The sequence below is a fragment of the Argopecten irradians genome, chromosome 1 (genome assembly GCF_041381155.1).
Source record: "Argopecten irradians isolate NY chromosome 1, Ai_NY, whole genome shotgun sequence".
NCBI lineage: Eukaryota > Metazoa > Mollusca > Bivalvia > Pectinida > Pectinidae > Argopecten > Argopecten irradians.
Genome location: NC_091134.1, coordinates 24,302,145 through 24,311,483, shown reverse-complemented (window position 1 = coordinate 24,311,483; position 9,339 = coordinate 24,302,145). Strand labels below are relative to the sequence as shown.

The 9,339-nt window shown below is 38.4% G+C and overlaps 1 protein-coding gene across 10 annotated transcripts in view; it reads right to left on the bottom strand.

Annotated features, from left to right (window-relative positions):
- Positions 1-289: 289 nt before the first annotated feature.
- LOC138321618 (tripartite motif-containing protein 2-like) overlaps positions 290-9,339 on the bottom strand; it is an 88,949-nt gene continuing 79,899 nt past the window's right edge. For 5 of the 10 annotated variants that reach the window (XM_069265405.1, XM_069265433.1, XM_069265424.1 and 2 more), the window contains 2 exons: positions 1,023-3,060; positions 290-765 (listed from right to left, as the gene is read on the bottom strand). In XM_069265405.1, coding sequence (XP_069121506.1) covers positions 1,028-3,060 — 2,033 coding nt within the window. In that variant the 3' untranslated portion in view covers positions 290-765; positions 1,023-1,027. The remainder of the gene's footprint in view (positions 766-1,022; positions 3,061-9,339) is intronic. The other 5 variants (XM_069265486.1, XM_069265457.1, XM_069265448.1 and 2 more) reach the window with 2 other exon arrangements.

Below are 9,339 nucleotides of genomic sequence, written 5' to 3'. Positions count from 1 at the left end.
TGTCAGCAATGGTAACCAAGCATCATTTCACAGTGTCAGCAATGGAACCACATCATTTACACAGTGTCAGCAATGTAACCAAGCACATGGTCGAACCCAAGCATCATTTACACAGTGTCAGCAATGGTAACCAAGCATCATTTACACAGTGTCAGCAATGGTAACCAGCACATTTACACAGTGTCAGCAATGGTAACCAAGCATGTGTCAGCAATGGTAACCAAGCATCAGTTACACGTTCAGCAATGGTAACCAAGCATCATCGTGTCAGCAATGGTAACCAAGCATCATTTACACAGTGTCAGCAATGGTAACCAAGCATCATTTACACAGTGTCAGCAATGGTAACCAAGCATCATTTACACAGTGTCAGCAATGGTAACCAAGCATCATTTACACAGTGTCAGCAATGGTAACCAAGCATCATTTACACAGTGTCAGCAATGGTAACCAAGCATCATTTACACAGTGTCAAGTTTCCAGTTGTTACCAAAGTTTGTACAGCATCAAGTACATCATAGTCTCCTGGTTACTATGGGTCATTTAGAGGAGAAAGCCACGTGGAATAGATCTGAAGGAACCACAGCTACATGTCTGTTGTTAGTGAAACAGTTTGGTCTATTGCCCCTTCCACCTTGGATCCTGGAGTCAGTATCACACTACAGTCTTCCTGTGAGATAATCAGACAGACCAGTCCATTCTAGTTTGGGACAGACCATTAGAGTGGGATGTCTACAACATGACTAGGATCACTGATATTGCTACCTGGAAAAAAAAAATAAAGAAATTGCATTGAAGATCATACAATGCACTGTTGTTCTATTTAATTTTTTAACTTCATGTTCACAAGATCTGACACTATATAATCACAATGAGTTGCCCTTGCTAGCAATATTTTCAAAGAAGAAATGGATTACAAAACTCTTTTTTTATGCTTGTATGTAAATTTAGAATATGGGTCAAAGAAGTAATATCAACAGGATTTTCCAATGCTTTTCTGTACATGTTGGACCCCTGCTTACCTGCATCATTTGTATCTGTATTTCTTCAAACAGTCGTTGCCGAGGTCAACAACATAAACATGATGATCTGAGGTCGTTGCTAGGCCGCTTGGACGTCGTAGCTTGTCATGGAAACTATCAATACAGAACTGCAACTTCCCGCTGGAGTTCAGTACCTGGACAAAACTTTTCCCCTTTTCTGTTTTTGTGGCTAGGATGAAGCCTCCTGCGTCCACACTGAGCCCACCAAACTGACCCTTGCTTTGATCAGGAATGATCCTGGAGAACTTTCCATCTTTACTGAATACTTGGACTCTATGATCAGCGACTAGAATTTCATCACACTTGCCAACGGCAACAGCATACATGAGTTTGAATTGTCCTTCTTTGTCTCCCTTGCCTCCAAATGTAGTGTTGAGTTTACCATTGCCGTCAAATATAAAGACTTTGTTTGCACCATTATCGGCCACAATGAATTCCCCTTTGCTGTTCACAGCTATATCAATTGGCTCTACAAAGTCTGGGTTTGTAAATTTTTTGACTAGTTCTCCATCTTTGGTTACCACGGTGATGTACTTTGTCCGCCAGTTAACTAGGGCAAGGTTACCATCAGGGGTTAGAGAAAGACCTGTTCCACTCTGATTCTCCAGCCCAAGGGGACCTATATGGCCGACAAAGTCACCCTTGGGACCGATCACCTTGATCCGACTGTTACCCGTGTCAAGAACATAAATATTGCCAGCCTTTTCCGTGACTACTCTAACAGGCTGTACAAACTTCTCATCAGCCGATCCTCGTGACCCGAACTTCCACACAGGATCTTTATGATCAGAGACATCTATCACAAAAGGGCTTCCTCTGATTGGACGATTGAAGATACTGACGAATACCTTAATTTTTCCAGCTTTGGGTGGCACATATTGCACTTCGTAGGTTCCATTCTCATGATCTCGGATCTTCGACTCCACAAGTTCACCACGATCTGTTCGCACTTCAGCCGATACTGGATCTGCACCGCTGGTCCGTGGGTTGCCATGGTAATCCACAGTCGTGACCTTGACTGAGGACTTCAGGTGTGTGATAGCTTCACCAACTTTTCCTGTACACAGGGATGGAAATGTAGTACTAACTTTGATTCTACCAAATTCTGTCAGAGCCTTTGAAATGTCTTTGTGTGCGCTATTGTGTTTGCACTCATATTTGATGAAAGAATTTTCTCTTGGTTCTGACAGGGAGGTTGTTGTGTCCAACTTTTCATTCAGGTCACCAATTTTTTTAGTAATGTTCCTGACCTCCACCTGATATTGCAGACCATCACATTCAGCTTGAACTTTTTCTTTTTCCGTTTGGATCAAATCGAGCTGTTCTCGAAGTATCTTTCGCTTATCCTCTCGAACTTTGCGAACTTTTTGTAAGCACTCATGTCGTCGTTTGTCGACAGAAGCAATGAGATCTTGGAAGGAACGGTTTATAAGTTCTATAGTTTTTTCCACTGAAGACTCGAGATTTTGAACCTCTGATGAGACATTGTCATATGCGTGGTTCAAGTTTTTGATACATAAATGAGCCTTATACAGCAAAATCTCTGACATTCTTTTGATTGCTATTGAGAACGGTATCACAGTATGCTCGCTTGCTCCTCGCCCATTGTGCTCCCCACCGGCACATTGCGTGCAAAACACAGAATCGCAGGTTTCACAAAAAAGTAGTTCCTGCTGGGGATGGGAGGAACATTTTGGTATAACGTCGCGCCTCTGTTGGGACATGAGGTCCAAAAGTTGGTTGACTATGAAACTAGGCGGAAATGATGCCACTCCTCCTCTGGGAATTCCAATGTGCTCACGACAGATTGGACATCGGAAATAGCCTGTGTCAGTGAGTTGTGCCTCAACGATTCGCTGTAGACAGCTCTTACACACAGTGTGTGAACAGGGCAGGAGTTTTGGTGTACAGTCGAGGTGGTCATAGACACACAGACATGTCCCACACGTCAGGAAACTGTCGTTGAAATCTTCATAATTGATGGACACAGTCTCAACTAAGGTAGATGACATCATATCTGGAAAGACAGAAAGCAATAACAAACATTAGTTTCAGAAGATATGCCAAGAATGTTAATGATAATTTTCAGTTTGGTTTGTTCAAGGTTGATAGTCTGTCAATAGGTATTGCAATTTAAGGACATGTCAAGTTTTGGTGATGGATGAAAGTCCAAAATCCCCAGAGTAAAACCTTTCATCTATGACCAGTATCTAGTAATTGTCCTAGCTAGGGCTGGTACAGATCCCGATGTAAAAGTCAGTCTTATTGTAGGTTAAGGAAACATTGAAGATTTTATATTGCTATCTCTCTGAAATGTTCTACAGAAGACGTCTAGCTTGAGGAAGATACACCTCAAATCTACTCTTTTCTTACAGATTCAAACAATACCATTTTGAATTTTAAACAGATCTCCACAGGTCTACACAGTTTGGCTTCCTAACTACACATCAAACCCTCAACAGCACGATCAAAATTTACAATTTAATTACATAATTGACATAAATAAAGATATGGGTTGCCATAGCATCAACAAATCAATTAAATAAGCACTTCGCAATTTTAAAATAGAACTAGAGATAAGAAACAGAAAACATTTGTAAATATCCGGTACAGTTAATATAGATCTGTATAAACCTATTGGAATCCTTTGTATTGATTGGCAAACTTTATTTTATGTAGGAGGCCTGAGCCAAGTCGCTGTCAAAGCGGGATGTTTAGGTGAGTCATGAAGAGGTTTTTGGCTGAAGGCTACTAACACACCATCTTTGTATACATACAATCAATAGTGTACACTAGAAATAATGTAAACCTCTCCAGCATACTGTTTCTTACCTATGGAAACAATTGTCTTAGTTTTGTTCAGGAAATTGTGGTTTTCTCTTGAGAATTACAGTACAAAGATATAAACTGAAAGGAGGAAGATTAAAACAAATTTCTTTTCCCTTTCCAACAATTTTATCCCTCTGCAGTTAAATAAACCAGAACAAGTAAATGCCAGAACCATGTTGTGGGACACAGTTAGTGACTAAAAGGTCTGCAGTTTGAATCCAAGATCGCCATTTTATTGTTGTCACCCTGAAAATGATATAGACTTACCAATAACCACTGGCTGAGACTGTCCTACCACTACACCACTGGTTCAGACTGTCCTACCACTACACCACTTGTTCAGACTGTCCTACCACTATACCACTGGTTAAGATTGTCCTACCACTAAACCACTGGTTCAGACTGTCCTACCACTAAACCACTTGTTCAGACTGTCCTACCACTAAACCACTGGTTCAGACTGTCCTATCACTAAACCACTTGTTCAGACTGTCCTACCACTAAACCACTTGTTAAGACTGTCCTACCACTAAACCACTTGTTCAGACTGTCCTACCACTAAACCACTGGTTCAGACTGTCCTACCACAAAACCACTGGTTCAGACTGTCCTACCACTACACCACTGGTTCAGACTGTCCTACCACTACACCACTGGTTCAGACTCTCCTACCACTATACCACTGGTTCAGATTGTCCTACCACTAAACCACTGGTTCAGATTGTCCTACCACTAAACCACTGGTTCAGATTGTCCTACCACTATACCACTGGTTCAGATTGTCCTACCACTATACCACTTGTTCAGACTGTCTTACCACTATACGGCTTGTTGAGATTTTCCTTCCACTAAACCACAGGTTTAAATTGTCCTTTCTACTAACAACTTTAAGAGTGTCCCAATATTCTTGCTAACAACCCTTTTGACTTACTTACCCTGTATCTACATAACCTTCGCCATAGTACAACAGTGCATCATCATTTTGTTGATGTGTCTGACCTTGGAGCAATGCATTATTTAAGCAGTTTGACATGAGGCCACCTATTTGTAGTAATTAACTAATGTTCCCTTCACTATCAAGTCAATACCTACATGATGATAACCATCATACACTATGTAAAACCTGGTAGTATATGACCTGACAGCATGCTACTGTCAGCCAAGTAATTAATTAGTGTGTGGGGGGCACACAGGCCTAAGACACACAATATATTACACAATACAACTGGGCATATCGACAAATGAAATTGTATACAACAAATGTTTCTTCCAGAAGTTTTCTCTTAAATTTTATGTCCATTAACAGCTAATGTCACTTTTGTGATTTAGCAACATTTGTATTGGAGCTCAAGTTTCAGGAGAGAAAAATCATAGGTGTATATCTATGACCCAATATTATTTGTTTGTTTGTTTGTTTAATAAATTAACGTCCTATTAACAGCTATGGTCATGTAAGGACTGCCTCCCATGCATGCGGTGTGCTACGTGTATGTTGTGCGAGGTGCGTGTTTTGGGAGACTGCGGTATATTCGTGTTGTGTCTTCTTGTATAGTGGAACTGTTGCCCTTTTTACAGTGCTATATCACTGAAGCATGCCGCTGAATATTATGGAGAACTATAAAGTTAGAGTGTTGTTGGGACACATCAAATATTGTTAGATAGGAATGGCAAAAGCAAAATGATAATAAAAGAAAAAACCGGTTTTGAACAAGACAAATCAACCCATTCATCCCACATTTAGACTCTTCTAATCAAAGAATAGACCAGTCCATTATGAAATTTTAGGGGAGATGAGTAAGAATCAGCAAGCCTAACTTGTATTAACTGTATGTCTTCGATTGTTTAAAACAAAGCTGGAACCTTGAACTCTTATTTCCTAGAAAAGAATATGGGTCACCAATTCAATTACTGTAACATATTGAATGGGCCAGCCCCAAGACTATCTTCTAAATGAGATACCAGGGGATGCTGGTTTTTGATGCTGCTTATGGCTGAAATAATTATAGATGGCATTTTGTTCCTCATCAACCAGCCTTCACAAGGCTCCATTCATTCCACAGACAAAATAAATGATTTATGGTGAACTGCACGAATGAGAAATCAATGAAAATTGTTTCATATTGTTACTGCTAATTCCCTATCTTTTTCTCATATTTTAACTGCTAATTCCCTATTTTTTTTCATATTATCACTGCTAATTCTCTATCTTTTTTTTCATATTGTCACTGCTAATTCCCTATCTTTTTATAACTGTAGTAGTATGAAATTGACATTTACAGAATTGGTACATAGACGACAAATATTTCCATTATTCGAATCCGTCTTATTTTGCATATTTTGGATGGTTACTATGGCAGCTACAGCTGCAAAATTAGAAAACAAGAGGCCCATGGGCCTAAACGGTCACCTGAGTTAAATTATATAATAAAACAAATAATGAAACAAATTAAAGACATATAAACACTATATGCTGGGCTTTGAAGTCGGTCAGTGATTTATAAATTTGACTTTTTAGACTATGAAGAGTAATTGCTTCCATCAAACCTATGAACTCAGAGGTATTTTTTGAAATTTTAATCATTTTTACCCTGTTTGGTCCGGCCCCTCTGGTCCCCCAGGGGGTCTTCGAGGACGGATATGGATGTTAAAATGCTATATCTTAGGCTAATAATTCTAATCAAGTTTGACTAATTTCCTACAAAAATTGGGCAAATAATGTTCACAAAAATGTTTTTCCTATATAAACTAAAGTAAACTTGACCCCTCCCCAGGGGGTAACGTGAGACCCCAAGGTCATATAATTCACAATTTTTATAACACACCTTAAGACCTTTCAATCTATAATTATTTGATTCTACTATATCCAGAATTTTAGAAGAGTTTTGAAGTTTTAGCATATTTGACCCTTTTTTTGCCCCGCCCCTCTGCCCCCAGGGAGGCGGCCAGGACCAATGTGGATATGGTATTAAAATACTATCTCAGGCCAATAATTCTAACCAATTTTGACTCATTTCCTATGAAAATTGAGCAAAAAATGCTCATTAATGTGTTTTTCTTATATAAACTATTGTAAACTTGACCCGCTCCCCAAGGGGAAACGTGAGACCCCAGGGTCATATAATTTACAATTTTTATAAACAAATTTTAAGACCTTTTCATCTATAAAGTGTATTTGAATATACCATTTCCAGAATTTTAAAAGAATATTTTTGAAGTTTTAGCCTATTTGACCTTTTTTGGTCCCGCCCCTCTGCCCCCAGTGGGTTGGACTGGACCAATATGGATATGATATTAAAATGCTATCTCAGGCTAATAATTCTAACCAAGTTTGACTCGTTTCCAATGAAAATTGAGCACAAAATGCTCATAAATGTGTTTTCCCTATATAAACTATAGTAAACTTGACCCCCTCCCCAGGGGGAAACGTGAGACCCCAGGGTCATATAATTCACAATTTTTGTAAAGGACCTTAAGACCTTTCTATAAATGAAAAGTATTTGATTCTAACATTTCCAGAATTTTAGAAGAATATTTTTGAAGTTTTAGCCTATTTGACCTTTTTTAGCCCCACCCTTGTAACCCCAGGGGGTCGGCCAGGACCAATGTGGATATGATATTAAAATGCTATCTCAGGCTAATAATTCTAACCAAGTTTGACTCGTTTCCAATGAAAATTGAGCAAAACATGCTCATAAATGTGTTTTCCCTATATAAACAATAGTAAACTTGACCCCCTCCCCAGGGGGAAACGTGAGACCCAGGGGTCATATAATTCACAATTTTTGTAAAGGACCTTAAGACCTTTTTATTTATGAAAAATATTTGATTCTACCATTTCCAGAATTTCAGAAGAAGATTTTTGAAGTTTTAGCCTATTTGACCCCTTCTGACCCCGCCCCTATGGCCCCTGGGGGTCAGTCATAAAAATAGATAATAGGATTTAATGGCCATCTCATACTAATTATTCTGACAACATTTGACTCATTTCCTATTACAAATGACCAAATAATGCGCAAAAATGTGTTTCCCCAATATAAACTATAGTAAACTTAACCCCCTCCCCAGGGGCAAACTAGAGACCCCAGGGTCATATAATTCACAATTTTTGTAAAGGACCTTAAGACCTTTCTATCTATGAAGAGTATTTGATTCTACCACATCTGTGAGTAGAGAAGAAGATTTTTGAAATTTTACTCAATTTTACCCCTTTTGGCCCCTCCCACAGCCCTCTGGGGGGTGGGGACCATATAATTCACAATTTTGATTAGCCTTATGCCTTAGAAGGTTTGTGCAAAATTTCATTGAAATTGCTTCAGCAGTTTTGGAGAAGAAGACGAAAATGTAAATTGTTTACGGACATACGACGCACGATGCACGACGACGGACAAAAGGCAATTAGAATAGGTAACTTGAGACTTCGTCTCAGGTGACCTAAAAAAAAGTGATTAATAGTTGAATCAGGGATGCACTAAATATTTAAAATACAACAAAGTAATCACTAAATAACAGTTTGAAGATTCCATGGATTTGGGGGGGGGCCAAAAAGGACCAAAACCATATACCTTTGTATAGTCCTTTAGCATCCATGATTTTAGAATTTCTTAAACATTCAAAGACATTTCATATCATAAACCTAAAACACTCATCTAATACACCAAATATTTAAAACTACAGGTCAACAAATCTAAGTTTATACTAAATATGTTTCTAGCACTACTGTATTACTAACCCCACAGTTAAATATGCACTACAAAACACAAAAACTCAAACACTATAATATGTACTACAAACCTATTGTGAAAATTCTGATTAAATTGCAACACTCATTGAAAAGTGGTTTTACTTCAAATGTGATACAATATAGGGGTTACAAGATCCCTAAACGATGTGGAGAAACTACAATTTACAGTCGATTAGTCCAACCTTTCAGTGATTTGACATTAAAAAAATATCATCTCCAAAGATGACATCATAGTCACCGGAAGATGGGACGAAACTACAGTAAATCGTACTTTAACCACATTGTATTGGGATCTCAAAACTTGTGTATTACAGAGTTATCTTTTTTGGAGGTAGGTATTGATTGTGACATCATAAGTTTGTGTTATATTACTATGTCATTTTGTCTGATAAAGATGACAACACTCACACATACATATGACGTCACCATAACTACCACCAAACCACAAGGGAAGACAACTCTGTTGTTTACAGTGTTGAGCTGTGCTGACTATTAATTGTGAACACATGCACACCAGACATTTAAACATCACTTTGTAATCAATCTGAATATTAAAAAGAGTTATTTCCCTTGTCTTCCTAATATTGTACTTTGCTCATCATTTTTACCAAGTTGTTGTTTTGCATTGAAGATGGGTCTATAGATCTATAAGTGTCAAATGAAAAATAATGTCATTATACTTTACTAAAATTGGAGACTGTGCAGATGTAAGAAAAAAGAAAGACG